Genomic DNA, 25,791 nt, shown 5'->3' on the forward strand with positions numbered 1-25,791 from the left:
TCAGCGGACACGGATCCATAAAACGCACACAGGTGCGTAAACTCTTAATAAGCACCGAGAGAGATTAGCACCAGTAGTTCAAGCATGATTTGATTGGAACCTTGGTGCAACTTCACCTCATTAGTTGACAACAACGTACAGCTACAAAAGGAAACGAACATGTGATCTGTGTTCAAACCGTAATACAATAGATTCAAGTCTTCAGAAAACAACATGCCGCCTTCTGGGTCGTAGATGTGTAGTTAAAAAGCAATGCTGTGCTTAATGGCAACAGATCTGATATACACAGATGAAATGAAGCATGAACAAAAACAAATGAACACTACATTAAACCGAAAAAGAAATCTCACTTTTCTTTATTTTAAGAAATGTTACTGTTGCTGCTCTTAAATACTACATAAAAGAAGTTCAATTCATCCCTTAGTTTGTAAAAGCATGCAAAATTGTTTACAATAACGCATTTTCAATGGAGGTCTAACTGAACCACATTAAAATATACACTGTTTTGATACTATTGCCTCAATACTTTAACATTGCATGTGTTAATATAAATTCTAACACACAAAAAACCGTAAGCACATTAAAAATAAATAAATAAACAAAATAAATAACTTTATAAGGAAATGAAGATAATTTATCAAACCATAAAAATCAAATAAATTTTGATCAGAGAGACATGAAATATGTGTACTTTTAAAGTCATTTGATACACCACAAGACCATAAAACATTAAAACAATTAAATTTAAACCCAAAATACTGATATATATATTGGTTAATATGTTTTTCTTGAAATAATTAACTTTATGACGACATGAAGACAATTTGTTGAAGACATATTAAGTGTAATCTGATATCCCCTGCTTTTACCCAACCTTATGATCTCAGGAATAATTACAAAATTATTATGGCCATTTTTAAGTCACCTGTTACACGAAAGAACCATTTCAAATTATCTAACGACAAAAACAAATAATAAAAAATAACATTAAATTTGAATCTATAAAAAGTAAATAAATACATAAAATACATAATTAAAAAAAAAAGTACTTAAACTTTACAAAGACGTTGATAAACTGAAGACAACATCTTAAAGCAGCACTATGTAATTTTTGGCACTCTAGCGGTTAATAAACAGAACTGCACGCATCCCGCAGAAGAACATTCTAACCAGAGCCACTTCTCTATGTTTAGGTCTATGGCGATTCACGCAGGTATATGTTACTCCACAGGGGTGACAACTAGGGTTGGGTACCGAAACCCGGTGCCAGTATGGTGCCTCATTCCAGTGCCTCTAAAATGCCTGGGCAATCGATTGAAATATTTGTCCTGGTTCTCCGAAATTTACACTAGAAGCATGGCGTCGCTAGGCTTTTTTAGTGGGCCTATAGCATTTAGCTCCATAAACTGTACACAAATTCGCGATCGCCTCAGAGTCAGTCCGCTTAAATTTCATCTGAAAACGGCAGCAGACCGGTCTCCTCTCCGTCTTTCAGCACGCTCTTCAGTCTGCAGACCGCGGTGGAACAGCGCGAGCGGACTCAAACAGAAACAGAGGACACGAGCTGTGTGTTTATCGATAGATTGTTAGAATATCTGTATCTGTGCAGTTCTTTGTCATAAATACAGTTTACAAAAGGTAACGAGGGAGCAATCGGTTTCTCATTTACTGTAAAGTTTTCACTCCGTTCACCGCTCATCACAGCACAGCTGCTTTCTCCAGCAACAATAGAGCCCGCATATGAACACATACTTTAATTATATTTATTTAAATATACTTAATTTAATTAAACGTACTTTATACATACACTACTGTGCAAAAGTCTTAGTCTTAGACAGTCTGCTGTCAGACTTCTGCTTGTGCATTCAACAATCTCACTAGATCATTATTAAAATTAATGGCAAAATTAATGTTTGGAAATATAAACTGAGATTTCCTTCTGACACACTACAGCAAAAGATATAAATAACTGGCTTTAAACACTTTTTTTTGGGGTGAAAATACTAATGTGCCTAAGACTGTACTTTACAAATAACATTGTTGCTAGTTTATAAAGAATGAGCATACAGTAATTCACTGAACTGATTCAAGACAGTGACAGACAGCACTCATTTGAACTAAATATCAGAGAGATTGACAGAGATACAGTAGAAACATTATGTGTGGTTTTGTATTAAATAATGACCCAGATTGTGAAATACATTTATTAGCCTTAGAGTAAGGGAAGTTTGGGAAATGAGAGCATCCAAGGAGCGTATGAATGCTATGGATTTATTTTAAATGTTCTTTAATGCTATCCCTTTTAGGCTTTATTTATTTATTTATTTAAAAGTATTTTATAAGTATCGGTTCAGGCACCGTTTAGGCACCGGTACCATTTTAAAAGTATCGAAATGACACCGATATCATATAAAACCAATCGATAACCAACCCTAGTGAAAATTCAGGATAAGACAAAAATCTGGTTTTGAAGATGAATTCATGATGTTTTCGCTCATTACATACAATACAGAAATAGGTACATAGTGCTGCTTTAAGCATAATCTTCAGTTCCCTGGTTTTACTCCACCATAAGATCTCAGTTAGATGCCAAATGTGCCAATTAATGTTGGGCTCAAGCCGCCTAATTGCACTAATCTGCTAACGGCAATAACGATGAAAAGGGCCGTCCGTGAAGACCACCCACCACATCTCTTTTACTCCTCCTGTCCCCTGGGGAAAGCCTAGTGACAGATAACACGAGGGCAAGTCAATTTGGCCAATTTCCCATCAACCCCTGACCTTTCTGCAATGTCTTCAAAGCCTCTGATGACGGACTGAAGCCACCTGTGCTCAGGTGATTACGGTAAAGGGCAAAGGATTAAAGGCAATAAACTGCTTACCGCGATTAAGAGAAACACGCAACACAACGTGTAATTGTAAAAAAAAAGTCTCATTAAATTCCAAAAGAAAAGCCCTGGGTTGTTTGTCATTTGGAAGCCATTAAGTTGAGAAATATCATAAGTGACTTATGGGATACAAAATGCAGAGGCAAGTAGTATGTAGTCTTGAGCAAATTCTGACAAATATATACAAAGTACCATTTTTTCTTGAACATAAGTCACTTTTTATCATCTGAAATGTGTTGCGAGTTACATACAAAAAGTGGCATGTAGATTTATGCTGAATGAGAGAAATACATGAGCTCAGTTTCATTTGTACAGCAAATGTCCCAAATGGCGATATTACTTTACATAAATTTAAGGCTTGCTTTTAATGAATAGCTGTAATTTATGTTTATTTGATACTTTTCTACTTCTATTCTGTACTAAATGCCATTATACATAAAGGATTTGTTGCGTAGTGACTGGAATTAACAATACATGGTTATAATTGATAAATGTATAAATACGTGGTTTAATTTACTAGTATTTTACATTATTACTGAATTTAATAATATAATTGGCATTTTTTTCTCTCAATGCAATTTTGACACTGTGCGACTTATAGTCAGGTGCAACTAATTTTTAGGAAATTAAGGTATTGTTATTTCTGCAGAATTGTACAGATTCTCCTCAAAAATTGTATTTTTTATTCTATATTAAGGAGATCTTGCACCTTAAATCAATTATGTATGACATGCTTGCAGAAGATTATTCTATTAAAAATAGAAAAATTGCAACTCAACTCACCATTTAGAAGGAAAAAAAAGATAATACACTTAGAAATGTTTCTCTTAGATGCAAATATGTCTAAGTTAAAGTACTTGAACAAAAACATAGAAATGGTTAGGACCTTTTTCAAATGCAAGACTCAAGAAGGTCTGCTGGGACTAAAACGTTTTGGGAACAAAAGCGTTCATCCAAATCATCTGCTCAAGGAATCTGGGACCCAGCAATTCATTTTTGTTTGTAAATGTCCCTCTGAGGACATTCAAGGTTTTTGGGCAATTGTTCTGAGACCACACATGTCCACATGTCAGAGAACACAGAAAAAGCTATTTGTTTCTTATGAAAGAAAATCATACGCGGCTTTAAAATCTTTCCTGAGAAATTAAGGATGGTGGAAATAAAACACAACTGAATAGAATAATATTAATCAAATGTGTCATAAATTGTGTAAACAGCTATTGTTTAAAGCCACAGAGATGAAGCTGTCATGGCCAAACCCCTACAACATTTGCTATCTCTGAAAACCAGAGATAAAACTCTGGCATATATGGTCTCAGTGAAATTCACAAAAAACAAACATCCTCTAGAAAATAAATATAGAAGTGGTCCCTCTAATAAAAAAAATTAAAAAAAACAAAGAATAGGATAGCAATATTTCTTTAAATAAACAAACAAACAACCAACCAAACAAACAATTATTATTATTATTTAAATACACAAAATGAAAATGTATTATATAATAAATAACAAATAAATATTATAAATATAATTATTATTCTTATTTGTTGTTATTATTAAATAAATTTGTAAATAAAATTAAGAAATGGCATTATTGAAATGTCACTGTTAAAATATCTAGAAAATGACAGAAAATAATAATAATATGAATGAATAATGATAATAATAATAATATAATTTCACATTGCAACAGTAACATTACAATACTAGCATTTACGGCTCTTTTCATTTCTTGTTAATGAGCGCTTATTACCGTATTTTTGGACTATAAGTCGCACCTGAGTATAAGTCGCATCAGTCCAAAAATAGGTCATGATGAGGAAAAAAAACATATATAAGTCGCGCCGGACTATATGTCGCATTTATTTAGTGCCAAGAACCAAGAGAAAACATTACCGTCTACAGCCACGAGAGGGTGCTCTATGCACCCTATGCACTCTATTAATTTAGATAAATAAGTCGCACCTGACTATAAGTCGCAGGACCAGCCAAACTATGAAAAAAAGTGCGACATGTAGTCCGGAAAATACGGTACAAGTATAGGAAAATGTTTGGTGAATTTTGCATTCCTAAATGCACGGTAAAGTGACTCAAACATAGCACAAAGACACAAAGATGGAGTTTGTGGAGCAACATTTGTTGTAGGGCTGCACGATTAATCGCATGTGATTGTCATGCGTGTCTCGTCAGTAAAGCTGGTTCTGTGATTAGTACTAAACATCCATCACCTGCTTTCAAATGGAGCGGCACTTAATATACAGAATCATAGTTCGCTGACAAGCTATGCAATATCGCGTTCATAACTGCATGCGATTCATCTGCGATTATGATGCGGCATTACGTAGCTTGTCAGCGAGCTACAGCTCTGTATATTAAGTGCCGCTCCATTTGAAAGCAGGTGATGGATGTTTAGTACTAATCACAGAACCAGCTTTACTGACGAGACACGCATGACAATCACATGCGATTAATCGTGCAGCCCTAATTTGTTGTAAACTAAGCTGCTCCGAGATGCTGAAAATCGGTGGCTAATGAGCTGCTCACGTGTAAAAACGCAGTGCCACGCTACACTCTGAAACACGCAGTGCATCCCTGCATATTTATTTAATGGAGGAAAAACCACACCGTGCCATTTTGTGATTTTGGCAGCATCCAAAATCTCATACTCTGTTGGGTAGGTAGTTTTTTGAATAAGTAATTACTTCGCAACCACAAGGAGTATGTTCTATATTGTATGAGTGTGTGTAGTATGAATGTAATGTAGATGAACTACATTCGTCATTTTGACAACATGTGACCGGCATCGCGTCCACTGCCATTCATAAATCCTATCCTGTGGCCTCATGGGATAGTAAAGTGTTCATCGTATGCACACTTCAGAATCTTGCCTGAAGTAAAAAAAAAAAAAAAAAAAAAAAAAAAAAGTCATCCAATTGCCAACTCTTTTATGAGTACTATGAATTCGGACATACTTCTTTTGTCACATACTGTTTTTCACATACTATTTAGTAGGTAAGAATCTGATTTCAGATGCAGCCTTTGGTTTTATTTCGATAACTCATGCAGCCCTAAATTATAGCATCAGTTACTTTTAAACTTACCTTTAAACTTAGCTAGCACTGACCTGCAGGGCATTGTAGAGCAGCTGATGTTCAAACTTCTTGATTCCCAGGATCTGCTGGAACATGTCGTACAGCTGTTCTTTGCTGAGGATGAGTTCGGATACAGCGCTGAAGGGCATGCGTCCCTGTGGCCGCCGCTGGTCCTCTTCTCCTTTGTAGATGGCGTCGTATTTAGTGATCCAGGAGCTGAGGACAGTCTCTTTGCTCAGGCCGTCGATCTCAGGCAGGCTGCGCACTCGACGCTCGATGTTCTTCTTGAAGATCTCGCGGAAGTCACTGGCAGAACAGCCTCCACTCTGTACCATGCGCGCCACTCGCTCGCTCTTCAAGAAGCCCTGAGGAAGGAAACAGTGACAGAGTCAATCCATCTGTACACTCATTAACACAAGGAAGTTTGATTTTTATTATATTTTACTCAGTACATTAGAAATTCAGTTTATACATAAAATGAATGCACTTCAATAATTTATATGAAGAAAATGTTTTTAAATCCTGAATGAATACTTAATTGATAGTTATTTGAATGAATGAATGAATGAATGAATGAATGACTGCATGAATAAAAATAAAAATATGAAAATAAAATAATAATGGATGGTTAAACTCCATGATGTTTTATTACCCTAAAGTCAAAAATGGTATAAAATCTTTCAAAACCATATGAAACCAATATGAAAGTTCCTAAGAACTTGGCAGATGCATTCTACACTAGATCTCAACAGTATCTTTGTACGAAGGGTTTTTCAAAGACGGGTCATATCCTAGTTTGGTGGAGGTTCCTGGACGGCTAACATCATTTACAGCACCTTTAATAAAGCTCACTGTACTGGTTTTGCACAAATTTGGAGTCTTTTTAAGGACATAATTACTTCACAAATGGGGTCTCTCACTCAACAAGTGTTTCCATGCATTCATCATTACAAACCAAAGATACACAAGGAACGAATTGACATAAGCCAAAATTCGATGCAATCTTCAAAGCGGCAGAGCAGTGCAGTTTAAGAAAACACAATGATTCATATGAGAGAGGAAATGCCCCACTGAGAGAGCTTCAAATCTGCACAGAAGACCATGAAAACATTTCACCACTTTTCAGTAATTTTATTTTTTTATATTCGGTGACCGTGCCTGGGGGAAACAGAAGCTGGTGAGGTGCGATGTAAGCGGCAGATGGAAATGAATCGCCGCTCCTAACCGCGAGTAATGGAGCAGAACAAAGACACTTCAGCTGCCTCGTCTCAAGAAGGCGGGGGAATATATCGGTGTCGAAACCGCTGTGATCGGGTAAGACGACAGAGATCGCAACAGGAGGCAGTTCTCATATAGAGGGAAGCTCCACTCAAATTGCTTTTACGTACTTGGACACCTGTAGAGACTACAAAGATCATATTTTTCTGTCAGATTTGAGGAATGTGCTCATTTTAAAACATGATTTTAAACATAAAATCTGCATTTGACGCAAGTGAAACAGAAATACAAACAGGATACATGCAATACGAAGATATATAACTCAGCTTGGTAAATACAATACAGACAAAAGCCTTGAAATTCCTTATTGGAAATGCAAAAAGCACTTGCTTGTTTGTCCATGAACAGTTCATTGGTTCCATTAAAAGCCCATTCAAACGGTGATAAAAACAATGATATTGGATATCTTGCAGTGCTTCTTAGTACTTGAATGAGTCAGTAAATAAGTGGCTTACTTTCCCGTAGAGAAAATTAATAGCTTCTCCGGCCTCAAAAAGGACATGCAGGTGAAGTGACAGACAGGCGGTCATGCTGACAGGAAACGAGCCTGCTCGTTTTCTCTGAAGCAGTCAAAAACTGAATTCAGGAAAACTATTCTGATACAGCTAGAAACAGACATAATTCAGTTTCTTTAAAGTAATCTCTGTTATAAAGCCATCATGATGAGAGTGAGTGTTCATTTATGCAATTAATTCACTTTTCTCTTTTTATTTTTTTTATAAAAGTAATCAAAGAGAATCAGACAGTATGTACTGTACTAGTACATATTATGGGCACATATTATTTTACATATGTTTCAGTGTTGATTCTCTAGAAATGCAGATTGGTCAATACGGAGTTTGAGTTGTGATAAAGTGCACAATATGTTAAGTCATGACGACTGTCACAGTCTTTGTTTAATTTGAGGCACCACATTGAAGAATTGGCAAAATTAATGAAATTATTAATTTAAATATATTAAACTACATATTAAATTGACAAATACAGTAAACAGTAGAGTTTCTAATCAGCTAAATATGACTGTGTTTTTGTACCACGTTAAAGAGATTGAAGTCTTGAGAAATGTTTTGAGAAAAATTATTGAGAATTATTAGAAAGTCATAGCGATATGAGTATAAAGTCAAAATATTGAGAATGAAGTAAATATAACGAGAATAAAGTTGAAATTCTGAGAATAAAGTCAAAATGTTTAATGAATAAAATCAACATTACGAGAAAGTTGAAATGTTTTGAGAATAAAGTTGAAATATTTTGAATTTATTATAAAAATTATTTAATCTTAATCTTCGATTTTTTTTAACGTGGCATTAAAATAACACCAAAGCTAAATGTAATAGTAAATATTAAAACACATAATCTATTTAATTGATGTTAGAAATGTAGTTAAAGGTTAAAAAGGAATACAAACCATACTGCAGCTTTTATCTTTTAAATATTAAAATATTAATTAAATATAATTTAATTTAATTAATTGAATTATATATATATATATATATATATACAAACCGAATTCCGGAAAAGTTGGGACCTTTTTTAAATTTTAATAAAATGAAAACTAAAGGAATTTCAAATCACATGAGCCAATATTTTATTCACAATAGAACATAGATAACGTAGCAAATGTTTAAACTGAAAAAGTTTACAATTTTATGCACAAAATGAGCTCATTTCAATTTTGATTTCTGCTACAGGTCTCAAAATAGTTGGGACGGGGCATGTTTACCATGGTGTAGCATCTCCTTTTCTTTTCAAAACAGTTTGAAGACGTCTGGGCATTGAGGCTATGAGTTGCTGGAGTTTTGCTGTTGGAATTTGGTCCCATTCTTGCCTTATATAGATTTCCAGCTGCTGAAGAGTTCGTGGTCGTCTTTGACGTATTTTTCGTTTAATGATGTGCCAAATGTTCTCTATAGGTGAAAGATCTGGACTGCAGGCAGGCCAGGTTAGCACCCGGACTCTTCTACGACGAAGCCGTGCTGTTGTTATAGCTGCAGTATGTGGTTTTGCATTGTCCTGCTGAAATAAACAAGGCCTTCCCTGAAATAGACGTTGTTTGGAGGGAAGCATATGTTGCTCTAAAACCTTTATATACCTTTCAGCATTCACAGAGCCTTCCAAAACATGCAAGCTGCCCATACCGTATGCACTTATGCACCCCCATACCATCAGAGATGCTGGCTTTTGAACTGAACGCTGATAACATGCTGGAAGGTCTCCCTCCTCTTTAGCCCGGAGGACACGGCGTCCGTGATTTCCAACAAGAATGTCAAATTTGGACTCGTCTGACCATAAAACACTATTCCACTTTGAAATAGTCCATTTTAAATGAGCCTTGGCCCACAGGACACGACGGCGCTTCTGGACCATGTTCACATATGGCTTCCTTTTTGCATGATAGAGCTTTAGTTGGCATCTGCTGATGGCACGGCGGATTGTGTTTACCGACAGTGGTTTCTGAAAGTATTCCTGGGCCCATTTAGTAATGTCATAGACACAATCATGCCGATGAGTGATGCAGTGTCGTCTGAGAGCCTTTTGATGATGTTATGCACTGTAGATGATGAGATTTGCAAAGCCTTTGCAATTTGACGTTGAGGAACATTGTTTTTAAAGTTTTCCACAATTTTTTTACGCAGTCTTTCACAGATTGGAGAGCCTCTGCCCATCTTTACTTCTGAGAGACTCTGCTTCTCTAAGACAAAGCTTTTATAGCTAATCATGTTACAGACCTGATATCAATTAACTTAATTAATCACTAGATGTTCTCCCAGCTGAATCTTTTCAAAACTGCTTGCTTTTTTAGCCATTTGTTGCCCCCGTGCCAACTTTTTTGAGACCTGTAGCAGGCATTAAATTTTAAATGAGCTAATTAAGTGGATAAAAGTGTAAAATTTCTCAGTTTAAACATTTGCTACGTTATCTATGTTCTATTGTGAATAAAATATTGGCTCATGTGATCTGAAATTCCTTTAGTTTTCATTTTATTAAAATTTAAAAAACGTCCCAACTTTTCCGGAATTCGGGTTGTATATACATATATATATATATATATACATACACACATACATATACACACACACACACATACAGTACACACATATATACACACACACACATATACACACATATACACACATATATATATATATGCATTTAGCAGAAATTTTTTAATTCAGTTAAATTTCTTAAATGTATTATTTTTTTTAGTTAAATTTGTAATTTAATAACAGTTTAAAAGGTGAATTAAATAAACTATTTTATATTTGGTTACTTATTTGTCAAAAGTGATACATTTTTATTATGAATCCTTTTTGGGCATGAAAAAAGAAAATACTTAAAACAATTTTTTTTTACTATTTATTATTTGAATATTTAACAAATAAACATGTTTATAATATTAAAACATGTAAGCATTTTATTAAAACAATAAGAAACCCAATGCATTTCAAGTCCCCTAACTTCAGTATGAGCTACATTGAAACCAAATAAATTCCCTATTTACTGTTTTGCAGAGAAAATAAATGCTAAATTCAAGTTGACTGACAGGCAAAACCTAAAAAGGACCGAATGCTACTTTAAATGCATTAAATCAAGACAGCAAACTCAGTGCTTCAGACGGTTTTATTTCTTTAACCTCCTCATATGCAGCTGTCCAACCTGTACCACCTGTATTATTTCTACAGAAGACTGCGAGAGCTTATATAATATACGCCTCTACAGGCAGTTGCAACTACACAATGGTGTCCAATGCCTCCATTTTGTGGTGGTGAAAATGTCAAACATTATTACTAATGAATCGGCCACCAAGGGATTTCCTCTCTCCCTGCTGCTTGACTTAATTGGTGGTTTAAAATCTCATTCAATTATTTATAACCAACAGTGTGCAGAGCTGTTGATAGATGTGAAGCAGTGAAGAGATTAATAAGATACAGAGCCATTTGTGTAATTAAAGCTAATATGAGGAATTAATCCTGGCAGAAGAATGTGGGAGAACATCGTACGAAAGATTGTAGATTAGGACAGGAATCCCGGTCGAGCTGCCATACTAACAGTAGGAGCAAGCTATGAAGGAAGATTGTGAGATTATATTGGCGTATTTGACTTAATAGGGGGCGGCGTGTCTGCGATAGACACAAGGGAGAGATTATGAGCATGTGAGAGACAAAAAGATTGGAGGGTGATGATTAATAAACAGAAAAGGTTTAGTGATGACAAACATTTTCATTTTTGAGAGCTGATTTAACAGGCTATGTGTTAACATTTATCTGTAGGTGTGTTGTTTTTTATCACATTATTGCTTTGTTTTCCGAAACCAAGTGTGCTATCCAGAAAGCACCAATGACATTATTAGGGTGGATTAAAAAAAAAAAAAATTTAATTACTGAATTTAATTCAGTTAAATAATTTTTTGAAACTCCCCTACAGTTAAACAGTTGAGTTTTACTGTTTTTCGAATCCATTCAGACGATCTCCGGGTCTGGCGGTAGCACTTTTATCTTAGCTTAGCATAGATCATTGAATCTGATTAGACCGTTAGCATCTCGCTCAAAAATGACCAAAGAGATTCTATATTTTTCCTATTTATACTTGACTGTTCTGTAGTTACATTGTCTACTAAATCAAAGTCTGCTTTTGTGTTGTCAAAAGACCTGGTACTTCGTTACCAAGTCGGTACTAAAATACTGAATATGTCATGGTACCAGGTTTCTTTAAGTACCGGTGGTACAGAGTACACGGTCAACCCGGTTCTTGACGCATACAGCGCTATGATTTCCGCGAAGCAGAAAATGAGGACAGAATCTCAAAACCCAGTCATGAAAATGAAACAATATTTCTTCCATGTTTTAATTTTAATAGCAAATCCCTTTTATTTACCAAAAAATTTTACGTGTTTAAATTGAATTAAAAGACAAATAAAATTTGGGTAAAACTTGTATACTGTTTTTTATAATTATATTACTTGTAGAAAAATTTTAAACACAATTGTAAATAAGTATAAAAAGTTTTTTTTTTTTTTTATTAGGATATTTTTGTGTTTTGCTTTGGTACTGGAAACTGTTGATTTTCACTGGTATCGGTACCGAATACTGAAATTTTGGTACTGTGACAACACTAGTCTGCTTTATTGTCAATTCTTTCATATGTACTGTACAGCACATACATACAGAGAATTGAAACTGCATTACTCTCAGACCCTTGATGAATACAGATAACACTAACAGTAGAGCCTAAAAATACAGATAGATACAGATTAAATATAAAATACAACTATACAAATAAGGGCATGTAAAAAAAAAACTAAAACAAAATAAAGCTATATAAATAAAGCTCAGAGAACAGTTCTTTATTTAAACTGATTGAAGAGGTAGTTGAATGGGGTAGTGAGCAGACCAATGCCGCAGTTTGTTAGTGGGAGAGAGGGATGAAAGGACCTGGGGATGTGGGAGCTTGGGGTGGGGGGCAAAAGAGGGAAGGGGGTTCAGAGTTTAATCGTGCCTGGGGCAAAAGAGGGGAGGGAGGGCAAGGTCGGGAGGGAGTTCAGCTTCCTGCACACCGTGTGCTGCTCACTCTCTCCACAGTCGCACCATTGATGGTCAGATGAACATGTTGAGTGTGCACTCTCATGAAGTCAACAACAATCTCCTTCATCTTCTCCACATTCAGAGAGAGACTATTGTCACTGCAACACCCGGCCAGGCGACTCCCCTCGCTCCTGTAGTTGGTCTCATCTCTGTTGCTAATGAGACCCACTACACTTGTGTCATCCGCAAACTTAATGAAGGGGTTGGAGTTGTGTGACGGTGTGCAGTCATGGGTCAGCAGAGTGAAGAGGAAGGGTCAGGGCCCCAGTGTTCAGTGTGATGGTGCTGGATGTGTTGCTGCCAACCTGTACTGCCTGAGGTCTTCCAGCCAGAAAGTCCAACAGCCAGTTGCACAGAGAAGTGTTGAGCCCCAGCTGGACCAGTTTGTGAATGAACTGTTGAAGGATTGTGTTTAATGCTGAACTGAAGTCTATGAACAGCATTCTGACGTATGAGTCCTTTTTGTCTAAATGTGTGAGTGTTGTGTGGAGGGCAGTGGTGATGGCATCATCTGTCTAGTGGTTGGACCGATATGCATACTGGAAGGAGTCTAGGGAGGGGGGAGGGCAGAGTGGATATGGTGCATGGCTAGCTGTTCAAAGCACTTCATGAGAATAGGAGTAAGTGCAACTAGACGGTAGTCATTGAAGCAGGATGGAGATGGCTTCTTCGGGACTGGAATGATGGTGGAATCTTTGAAGCATGTGGGGACGACAGCCTGACTTAGTGAGATGTTGAAAATGTCTGTGAAGACATCAATGAGTTGCACTGCCCAATCTCTCACTACACCCCCAGGGATGTTGTCAGGACCCGGAGCTTTACATGCGTTGATCCTGCTGAAAGATCTCCTCACACTGTCTGGGGAAAGTGTCATCACCTGGTCGCCGGGAGGAGGTTGAGTCTTCTGTGCAGTGGTGCTGTTTTGTTTCTAAAAGCGGGAGAAAAAGGTCTTCAGCTCGTTCAGCAGGGACATGGTGCTGTTACAGGCCCGCGATGGGGGCTTGTAGTCTATAATCGTCTATATCCCCTGAAACAGGCTCAGAGAGTCTCTGCTGTCGCTGAATCGATGGGGTTTCCTCCTGGAGTACGGTCTCTCAGCCTCTCTGATGCCATGGGATAGGTTGGACCTAGCTGTCTTCAGGCCCACTTCATCTCCAGCTCTGAAGGCAGTGTTCCAAGCCTTCAGGTGTCTGTAGACCTCCCCTGTCATCCACGGCTTCTAGTTGGCCTGAACAGTTATGGTCTTTGTGACTGTTACATCATCAGTACACTTGGTGATGTAGGCAGTGACAGTCTCAGAGTACTCTTGGAGGTCTGTGGTGTTATTGTATGCTTAAACATATTCCAGTCAGTGGTGTCAAAACCACTTGAAGAGCCTCTGACAATCCTTCTGCAACACTTATTTGTTTGTGAACTGGTTTGCCGACTTTAATGAGCGGTCTGTATGCAGGCATTAGCATGACAGTGATTCAGTCTGAGGCACCAAGGTGGAGGAGGGGGAAAGCCTTGTAAGCTCCTCTCTGGGTGGCTTAAAAAAAAGTCCAGAGTGGTGTTTTGGGGTCTGTTTGTGTATTTTTGGGAAAACACTCTTTAAGTCTGTGTGGCTGAAATCCCCAGCTAAGGGGGTGGGCTGTATGCTGGTCACTGATGTGCTGGTACAGTTCATTTAGTGCCTCGTTCCTGTTGCTGTTGTTGGAGGGAGGGCTGTATACAGCAACAAGCAGTATGGCTGTGTATTCCCTCGGTAGATATAATCTGTGGCACTTAATAATCATAAACTCCACCAGGGGTGAGAAGTGTTTGCAGACCACAACAACATCGCAGCACCAGGCATCATTGATGTAAACACAAAGCCCGCTGCTGCGGGTCTTACCTCCTTCGACAAGAACCTGGTCCGCTCTATAGCATGTCAACTGATCGAGAAGTCTGGAACACTGTTGCTGAGACATGTTTCCCGTGAACACAAAAACACTGCTGTGGGAGAGATGCAATTGTGGGGTTTGGTGATGGTGTAGGCTTCAGAAGCAGACAGAGATCCCCCGCTGCTCTTTGGCCTGTGCAGAGTTTAACTCTAAAAATTTGGTTCTGCCGACATCGAGCAGAAACTGAGGACTGTATGCGCGCTTAAAAGAAAATGCCATTGTCTTTCCATATTCCACTATGTTCTTCCCTCAACTTAGATGAGTTGATACGTACCTCTCCCGTATCCATGCATGCACTCAATCGCTGTAGCACGCGGTGCCACTATGCTGTCATTTAGCTTAACACCATTCATTCTTTAGGATTCAAACAGGGATGAATTTAGTAGCTACCAAACACTTCCATGTTTTCCCCATTTAAAGATGGTTACATGAGTAGCTACACTAGTAAGTATGGTTACACAAAATAAACAGTGGTGATTTCCTAAGTGGGTAAAAATGATGACTATAATGTATGGTGGAAGAGCACTTCAAAGCACTTCGACCTCAGCGCAGTAATATCATCACTCTTGAAAAATCCTCAAGTTGGTTGTATTGATGGAAGTTGTGGGGGGGGGGGGGTTAATTTATTTTTCATTTCTGCACGTTACTTAATTTAACTACTGTATTTTTGGACTATAAGTCGCACCTAAGTATAAGTCGCATCAGTCCAAAAAATACATCATGACGAGGAAAAAAACATATATAAGTCGCACTCGACTATAAGTAGCATTTATTTAGAACCAAGAGAAAACATTACCGTCTACAGCTGAGAGAGGGCGCTCTACGCTGCTCAGGGGTAGACTACAGGAGCACTGAGCAGCATAGAGCGCCCTCTCGCGGCTGTAGACGGTAATGTTTTATCTTGGTTCATTTCTCTTGGTACATGTCAAATTAATTTTGATAAATAAGTCGCACCTGACTATAAGTCACAGGACCAGCCAAACTATGAAAAAAAGGGCGACTTATAGTCTGGAAAATAGGGTATGTAATTTAAAGATACTAAAAACACTTTCAAAATAAATGATCAAAAAAAAAAATATTTAAATGACCAATTAAAATGAATTAAAACATTATTATAAGATATATATGCTACCATTTTAAAGTTTTTAAAATGTTTTTGAAAAAAGTTACTTATGTTTACCAAGGCAGCATTTATTTGATCAAAAATATAGGAAACAGCAAAACTGTACAAAATTATTAGAATTTTAAATATCTGTTTTCCATTTTAATATATTTCAAAATATAATTTATTCCTGTGATGCAAAGCTGAATTTCTCAGCAGTCATTATTCCAGTCTTCAGTGTCACATGATCCTTCAAATTTGTCTAATATGTTGATTTAGGTGCTACTGTATTTAAGTTTAATTTGCCGCCTAAACGGAATGCTACAAATCAACCATTTACAGGTTCCTTCACCTATACATGCAGTAGATAGCAAGGCAACTCACTAGACTTAAAATGAGCTTATGTAAGAATCTTGATCTCTAACAGAGGATATGGATGACTAACAACAACACTCCCATGCCAAAACACAAATGTATAAAGTGTGTAGCGAGGTGAAACGGTTTGTTTGGTATCAAATTTGAACAAATACGAAGCCAACCAAACTAAGCCTGGGGGCTGCGATTCACTACTGATATACCAGACCCTTCAATAGTCAAAAGTTAAAGATTGTTTATAAAGCTGTCTCATAAGGTCTGGAAAAGACTGAGTGCAGCAGACCGTATTATACGCTTCCTCATGAATAAAACATAAATGTTATTATTCGCACTGGCCAGTGTGAAACATTAAAAACACTTAAAGCTTTTTCTCCCTTGCATTCTCACTCCTTTTTTTTAATCTAGATGGAGTGACACGATCAGCAACTATAGGATGGCTCATAGCTCCAGACCTTGAGAAAATAAATGAGTTGCTCATCACGAGCTAAATCTTTTTTTTTTTATCTCTTGAACGATAAGCTATCCCCTTACATGTGTATTTATACGAATACAAATGTTGAGTCACATCTTCCACTGCCCAAAAACCTGCTCCATTTATATCTCTATTGTGTTTGCCCCTTTTCATAAATTCGCTCAAGCATTTCCTCTTATCAGGTTTCCTGTGAACTCAAGCTCTGCCCTCGGACTCGCTCCTGGCAGTCCGATTATTCACATCTGAATGGAAATCTGTGCTTCTTTTCCATCCTCAATCGTTCTCTGAGAAAAAAAAAACTGATGGGGAATCACTTCAAACCTGAGGAGGAAATATTTTGTGCACCGTTTCGAAGACGTACGGTGTAAGTTTTCAATGGGAACAGAAAGGGACCTAATGACAAACAGTTTGGCAAGACACAATATACCACTCAGGAGAGTTTCGATGAGAAAAAGCAGAGAAATAAGGGACTATAATTGGATCCTCTTTAGTCAAACCCCAAAATACTAATCAGAACTACAGTATATTCCAGCCTGGTCTCATTGTTTATATGTAGGTATTAGTACATAACATTTACAGGCATGATAGACTATTTTTCCTACGCACCTATAATTTTTTCAGGTGTGCTGAGTTTGTGTTGATTGAATATTTAAAACATAAAAAAAACGTAACATTTACAAATCTATTGTATCATTAAGGTATCTGTATCAAAGCACGACAGATAAGTGCAATCACAATCAATTATTTTAGTTGTTAATCACTGACAATATTATCCAGACTATTATCCAAATCCAATCCATGAAGACGCGCATTTCTCATTCAAACACACCTAGGATACCGTAGGATTTGATGCTTATGGTGGCTGGTCGGAGATGAAGATCCCTAAATAAAGGCTTGAGTTTGTTCATTTTTCTCGCAGTCGTATGGATTCCGACAATTTGGATTACAGCGCAAAAATGAAATGGATTCCTTTGTGTTCTGTAATCATGTTGCCTTTTTGCTGTATTTTATGGTTCTATTGTGAGTCACAGCATGTCGGAAAAAACACCTTTTGTGTCCCACAGCAAACAAAGTAAATATTACATGATAAGTAATGGTTAAACGATTGCAGAAATGTTATTCAATTTAAGGATTTAAAGTGTAGCCTTGTTGAACATTGTGTAATCTGCGAAAATAAATTGGCAGCCGAAATCAAACAGAACAGAATTAAATGTTATAATTTCTTATAAACTAAAGAGTTTAACCATTTAATAATGCAATTGAAAAAGATATTGCCATTGATATGACAACTGAATACAATAATAATACATTTAAAGCATGTAAAGTTCAAACACAAATAATTTGCATTTAGGTGTCGTCAATACATCAGTATTGTACACTTAAATGCTTAAAATATGTCTGCATTTACGTTTAAATTCTGAAATGTGTAAGTAAACATACGTTTTGTCAAAACCATATTTTTACATCAAATACATATGAATCATCATGAGATCCCGCTGAATATTAAGTTTGTCTGGAGAATCTTTTAAATGCAAGGAAAAGAGTAAAGTATACAACTAGAACCAAAACGAGAAAGGCAGAAAAGTAGTGGGTATTGGGAGTTTTTCCATTAGTTTTGAATGACAAAATCAGAGCGACGGTGCAAATGAGCGTAAGAAGGAAATGTAGAATGGGATTGAGAGAGAAAGAGGGCCAAAAACCTATACTTATGACCCTGACAGGCTTCAAAGTCAGCGCCTGCAGCTATTCTGTTTGCAATGCTGTCAAACAGTAATCCAATTGAGAACCACGGGGTGGTAAACGCATGGGAAAAAGAGTAAGAAACAAATGTGAGATAGAGAGAGAGAGAGGGAGAATGTGGAGGGGCAAAGGGAAAAAAATCCCAGCAGATCACTACAACCTCAGGCTGAATGTGTAGAGAAATGCCCTGGCTAAAGGGCAAACAACTCTGAACAAAACAAACATACCGGGACTCTTGTCTATTGTGTTGCATGTTTGTGTTAGGAATGTGTTTAAAGGAAAAGCCTGGTTGATTCCTCAAGACACCCTTGTAAGTCAATGATGAAAAAGTCAGAAGCAGAGGGACTGGTCAAAATGTGAGGTGCAAAACCCAGACACGATGATAAATCAACCATAGAAGTGCTTCATTTTGGTGTTTCATTCTGCACTCAAAATGTTTCACTACTTTTCATTGCCATAGTAAACGTAATGGCATTCACATTCATTTTTTTTATTCATTAAGGTGTGGGCATATTTACCGTGTTCAAATCAAATGATGTTCAAAAATGAAAATTCTGTCATTAATTACTCACCCTTGTGTCGTTTCAAACCTATAAGACCTTTGTTCATCTGTGGAACACAAATTACGATGTGACCCTGGACCACAAAACCAGTCTTAAGTAGCACATGTATATTTGTAGCAATAGCCAATAAAACATTGTATGGGTCAAAATTATTGACATTTCTTATGATAAAAATAATTAGGGAAATTAAATAAATATAATTTTCCATAAAAGATATTTTGTAAATTTCATAATTTACAGTAAAGAACCATATATAACCGTAAATATATCAAAAATTAATTTCTGATTAGTTATATGCATTACTAAGAACTTTAGGACATCATTAAAATAGTCCATGTGAGATAAGTGGTTCAACCGTAATGCTACAATAATACTTTTTGTATGAAAAGAAAACAAAAATAATGACTTTAGTCAACAATTTCATTTTCTGGGCTTTGAACATGTCAGTTGCATTGCTGTATATGCAGGGTCAGAAAGCACTTGGATTTCATCAAAAATATCTTAATTTGTGTTCTGAGAATGAACAAAGGTCTTATGGGTTTGGACAAAGCAGCAACCTCCCATTTGCTCTTGTGAGGCCAACACGGAAGTGACATATTATGCCCCTTTTTACTATATGTAATATAAGTATCTGGTGTCCCCAGAATGTGTCTGTAATGTTTCAGATCAAAATAACCCATTGATCATTTATTAGCATTTTGAAAACTACTTTAAGCTACAAAACTAGTTTAAGCTCCAAAATCGCTCTTCGGAAGCATATGGGTGACGTCACGGTCACTACATCCATGTTTTTATACAGTCTATGGTTTGAACCGACATGAAGGTGAGTGATTAAATTACAGAATTTTCTTTTTTGTCCGAACCATCCTTTTAAATTCTCAAAAAATATATTCTTATTAATAGTTTAGGCACAATTTTACACTTTATAAATAATAAGGTTCAATACGTTAACATTAGTTAATGCAGTAGATAACATGAACTAACAATCCTTCATACTTAAGTAATCATTTTTTTATTAACCAAGAGGTGCAGGACTTCTGCACGACACAAGCACAAACATTACAGACTACTGTGCTGCATTACACAATCAGCCATCCATAAAATGGGTCTTATTTTATCATAACAACTCATAACTACCAGTTATGGCCTTCAGGTGACTCAGACAGCCCTTCTATATGGCAAGAGGGCTGACTTCATTACCTAATACAGCAAATCCTAAAGCCTCTCATCACTAATTTCCTGCCCCGTCTGCCCTCGTCGAGCACAGCTGAAATCATTTTCATAAACAGCACTGAGAAAATAAGTGATCTAACCTGCGGGGACCTGAACACAGCTTCTGCTCGGCATGATTGGCTGTTTTTTCCTTAACAATAGAGAGAGGCTGAAGGTTGAACTTGTGAAGGCATTTTATTACTGTTGGCGGTGGGCTCTGAAGTGGACATGTTAGCATGAATGGACCCAAAAGCATTAAAAATAAAGTGCACAGTGAACTGAAGGAACCTTAATTCTTTGAAGAAGTGTTCAAATGTATTTGTTACAATTTCTTTTTCAAAGCCATGGTAATTTTAGGTTAGTTTTTAATTATGTGATTACCATGTCTAATTTAAATTTAAATCAATGCTTCAGGAGTGAAATTAGAGAAAACACAATTAAGCAAACTATTTAGGAATGCCAATTAAACAGTACTGGGGCGCATGAAGAATACGGGCGTCTTACTCTTAACTTATGCAAAACTGCACAGCTCTTGGTAAAATTAAAGTAAAAGGTCATACGGTGAGTAATGCACCCCAGGATCGATTTGATTCTCACCCCTTTATCCATATCTGGCCCCCAGTTTCTCCTGACCTTTCGGATATCCTTCTAATTCCACAATGGCTTTCTCATCACGCAAAGCTGGAGAGGATGCTGTGAAATGTTTTAGGTGTGTGTATTTCAGCCATGTCCAGCATGTAGTCACGCTAGTCTCACAGTCCATCCGCTGGCCAATTGAATACAAAACTGAACTGGAAAGTACTTCTAAGAACTGGAAAGCTAAAATCTGATAGAAATCTGCTAGAAACTACATAAAAAACAGAATTTTTTTACATTTGCTTTATGGCATCTTTTTTTTTTTTTTTTATGACTGAAGGCGAGTATATTAGGGATGCACTGGTTGACCGGCTATAAATCGGAACCGGACAGTTTTTGCTTAAAATACGCGATCGGCAATCGCCCGTTTTTGGTACCAAATAAAAAAAATATTTAAGTGTGGTAAAAAAAATTAAATGCACTTCAGTGTCTATAACTTTTAATATTTTTGAGCACTATCAAATCTGGTTGATAAAAAGTAAAGCCAAAAGGGTCTTCTTTCCAAAGACACCAAAATTATGTTTGTAACACACTGAAGTAGGAAACTGTTACAATTATAAGTTAAGTAGAGCACTTTCAGCTGTGAGTCCCATAATGGGGGGTGCTGGCTAACAGGTTAAAGTATAAAAGTAAAAGTAATGTAAGGAAAAAAAAATTCCATTAAGAACAAAAGCGCAACAAGGGCCTATTTTGCACTACCTCACCTCCTTGAAAACAAGCCGAAATGAAATAGCAGTAATTAACCTATTTTTAAAATGTAAGGAGTAGAAAGTACAGATATTTGCATGAAAATGTATGGAGTAGAAGTAAAAAGTCGGCTGAAAAATAATTACTCAAGTAAAGTATAGATACCCAAAATTTTTACTTAAGTTAAAGAAGTATTTGTACTTCGTTACTTGACACCTTTGGATACCGTCATATCTCTAACACACACAAACACATACACACACACACACACACACACACATAAGACCTCATAACTGTTCTGCTGTAATCGTTGTTTGCAGACGCATCATGAAATGCAAATCAATGTCTAACCTTTATATAATGTGTTTTTTCTGTATTTTTTGGTTGGTATTCTGTCTCTATATGTTAAAATCATAGACTGTAAATAACATGGACTTAGTGTCGGTGATGTCACCCGTAGATTTCTGAAGCTATCGCAATCTTGGTAGCGCGACACCACGCGTCATTCCCAGGTAATCAAAAATGGGCAAAGAGGTGGATGCTAGTTGCTGAAACCACACCCATATAGCTGACGTTGGTGACAGCAGCACCAATCTACCTGTCACTCAAGTGTCCACGCCCTTAATTATGCAGAACTTTAAGGCTTAATATAATTTAAACGGTTTATAAAATTTTAAGTTATAAAAAAAAAAAAAATCACCCCCTCATAGTTGTAATGAAGGGCTGAATTAGCTATATAGACCAAAACCACGTTTTCTACCAGGCTGTAAACATTAATCATGGTTCAGAGCTTCTTCTTAGAGCCGAGAACGCTGTTTGAATCTCTAAATCCATTTGGACTGAACTGTGTTTGTGAACTGAAGATTACTTCAACATTATTTTTCATTATATGAAAGTGATTCCATCAAGACACAAGGGCTCTTATCGCCCAAATAATTTCTGAGAAGAGCACATTATAGAAACCAGTGACATGAATGACACAAAAACTCAACCATCTCTTTTCTAACAAATTTCCCCCAGCAAATGTTATTTCCAACAAGCATCCAAGTCAATAAAACTTGGCTACTTGTCATGTATCAGTCTGACAGCCAGTAAAAATAAATGTTATACTATCAAAAGAAAATAGCCCACTTCTCCACAAAGGAGGAAAGTAATACCACACCTTTTTCTTCAACAAACTGTATGATTTGATGTATCATTCGTGTCTGAAGCGTCAATGGAGCAGGAATGAGATATGCCCTAAAATGCTTCAATATGCCCTAAAAAGCTTAGATTAGGTTTAAGGCTTTGTTTGAATCCCCAAAACAAATGTAATCAATAATGTTCTGAGGAATGACCTGAAGTCAAACGTCTCACCAAAGGGCACAACATTTTTTTTTTACTTTCAAATTCACAAGTCAGAAATCTCACCTATAATGACCAACCCTGAAGTTTTATAATCAGGCTTCCACCACCCATATGGTGCCATATCATGACTTTAAAATTTTTTTAGGCCGTAATGGGAAGGTTGATGTCATTATTGATCAAAATAAATCTATGGCAACATATTGATGCCGTGCACAATGAAAAGCTGCCACAGTCAATAAATGGCAAAGGCTGAGGACAGAGGAGGAAAATGGCTGCTCTTCGGTTTACACACAATAGCTCTAATATTATAATTGAAGATTATCTGACAGGTCCTCAGAGTGTTATAAAAGGAAGTGTGTTCTGAATCACTGCGTTTCCCAGCTTAGTGCCAGCACAGAGCGGCTTAACTTGGAAAAATCAGTCCTTTATCAAACACAAACAACATACAGCATCTGCAAATGCAGGTTATTAGAGGAGATAGAAAATTGTGGGAAATAAACAGGCTGGAGGAAATATGCTAGACAACTGGAAAATAAAAATTGATGAATAAATAAAAGAAAATGGCATAATATTCCATGTTTTCTCAAACCTGAATTCCAACAGACAACTCTGAAAAATAAATGTATAAATATACAAAAAAAAAAACATATGCAATTTTAGCTATCAGCCCAAATCTTTATCATAGTAAATAAATAAATTCATGTAATCATAGATTATTTTTTTTTTATTTAGTTCTAAATTTACTTTTGAATTACTTTTTTAAATTTTTTTAAACATTATTTTTTATTAATTTTATTTTTACTTCTATTCTTTTTTATTTTTGTACTAATAATTAATTGTTGCATTTATTAATAAAAACAAATTCTTACATTTGTCTCGTTTATCGGTCTAAAATAAATAAATAAACAGAAAAGAAAAAAACATTTTTGATCATAGTATATAAGCAAATAAATGCATATATTAATGTGATAACAGTAAAAGGAATTATTGAGAAAAAAAAACAAAAAAAATAATTCTAAAATATATATAGTTCTACATTTATTTTTGTATTAATTTAAATATTTTTTTATTTCTATTAATTTTTATTTATTTTTATTAACGTGTCCTTTCATTTTTTTTAATAATAACTGATTCGTGTGTTCATTTATTTTTATATTTATTTATTCCCACATTGTATATCTGTATGTAAATATTGCCACATTTATTTTAAATTTGTTGATGTTTTTTCTTTCTTTCTATTTATCCTTACATTTCTGTCTCTTGTAGGATAATTAGGTAGACTGGTCTTGCTTACCAGTCTCACTACCTAAGGCTCTGAATCATCCCAGGCCTGTAGTTCCTCTTGGCTTCAGCATCGGTGGGATGCTCCCACGTCCTGCAAACCCACTAAAAATATCTCAGCAGAAAGGAGAGGAGGGGAGGGGATCTGCGGGGACTAATCCTACATCTTTAATTCACAGCACATTCTGTCATAATCAAAGAAACTGGTGGCAGGCAGCTCCTGCTTGACTGATTTGCTAATGAGTGTTATGACTACACCGTGAAGATGAGAGCTATTTTTTGTGTCAGAAACATCATTTTTATTACTCTTAGGAAAGAGCATAAATTCTCTTTTGAGTATTTTTTATTAGGGTTTTCCATTTCTGGTCACCACACAAAGTCCATGACCCTTTATGATCCAGTCTCACTTTGCACAAAAAAATAAAATATATAACCCTGAAGTGACTCCAGTTTTCCATACACCCTTGAAACGATAATTTAGGGGAATCACTCTCATATTTAAAGACCCGTTTGTGAAAGCTCTGAGATACAACAGGTTGCTTAGTAACCTGGCCTGTCCTCATAAAAAGCTGTACTGTGTGTCTGTGTGTGATGTATGAGATCTTCAGAGATGACCTCAGTCTTGCTTGGCAATAGACAGGGGTTACGCTAATTGACTGTGAATGAGTGCTGTATTCTGCTGCTTCAGTAAAGTTCACAAAAGCATTTTCAGAGAGCAGAGTTAAAGAATAACTAAATGCTTTAATTTGAGCCCAGTCCACTCACACTGAAGTAGTGCCTATTAAAATATTAAACGTAGAAGGAAATGAGGTGAAATCAGGAATAATATAATCGTAGCTCAGTATTTAAACTAATGGCAACATTATGCATTTGCTTATACAGTAATTAAATGTTGATTAAATATCAACGATCTGATAAGCTGAAACTGTTTATTTGCTATTGTTTACACCCATACCAGGCAAAAATAACAAAAACAAATAAATTTAGGAGCCACTGGCTCCTGTAAGAGACAAAATTAGGCACCAAATTATTTTTTCTAGGTGCCACAGAATTAATGTGTTTAATTAAAAACATTTTTCATCACTTTGACATTTCAGTCATACTGTCATGTGTTTATTTCTCATCTTTTTGTGTCTTTATTAGCATTTTAATCCATCTTGTAGATGTCATGGAATCTAAGGTTCACTTAAAGTGGTAACTAAACGTCTTTTCCAACATGGGAACTATTTACGGTCACAAATAACATATTCAAATCTTAGATGTTTATTAAGATCCTTCTATTTTCTATTGAAACCCACAATAAACTTTAAAACATTTGTAAGCTTAATATATACATGTAATCATCATTTATTGGGTACTTCAATCGGGAGGTGGCTGTCCTGAACTCTAACCTCTGAATTTCAACTTATGAAAATGATATTGAATTAATTTGTGTATTTTTTTTCCATTGGACAAAAGGAAACACATAATCCTCATATTTGGAGGAAATAAACACATTTTTAGTATAGTTATGCAATTTTTTTTAGGTCATGTTTTAGTATGAGATAAAATTCTGTAATGTGATGTGGTTACTGTCACTACCGAAAATGTGCTGTCACTCCCAAAACATGGGAT

At 36.1% G+C, this 25,791-nt stretch overlaps 1 protein-coding gene across 10 annotated transcripts in view; it reads right to left on the reverse strand.

Moving 5' to 3' along the window:
- Positions 1-25,791, reverse strand: part of cadps2 (Ca++-dependent secretion activator 2) — a 136,554-nt gene that overhangs the window by 78,343 nt on the left and 32,420 nt on the right. For all 10 annotated transcript variants that reach the window (XM_059536974.1, XM_059536976.1, XM_059536975.1 and 7 more), the window contains exon 3: positions 6,013-6,345. In XM_059536974.1, coding sequence (XP_059392957.1) covers positions 6,013-6,345 — 333 coding nt within the window. The remainder of the gene's footprint in view (positions 1-6,012; positions 6,346-25,791) is intronic.

This window comes from Carassius carassius, chromosome 43, assembly GCF_963082965.1.
Source record: "Carassius carassius chromosome 43, fCarCar2.1, whole genome shotgun sequence".
Lineage (NCBI taxonomy): Eukaryota > Metazoa > Chordata > Actinopteri > Cypriniformes > Cyprinidae > Carassius > Carassius carassius.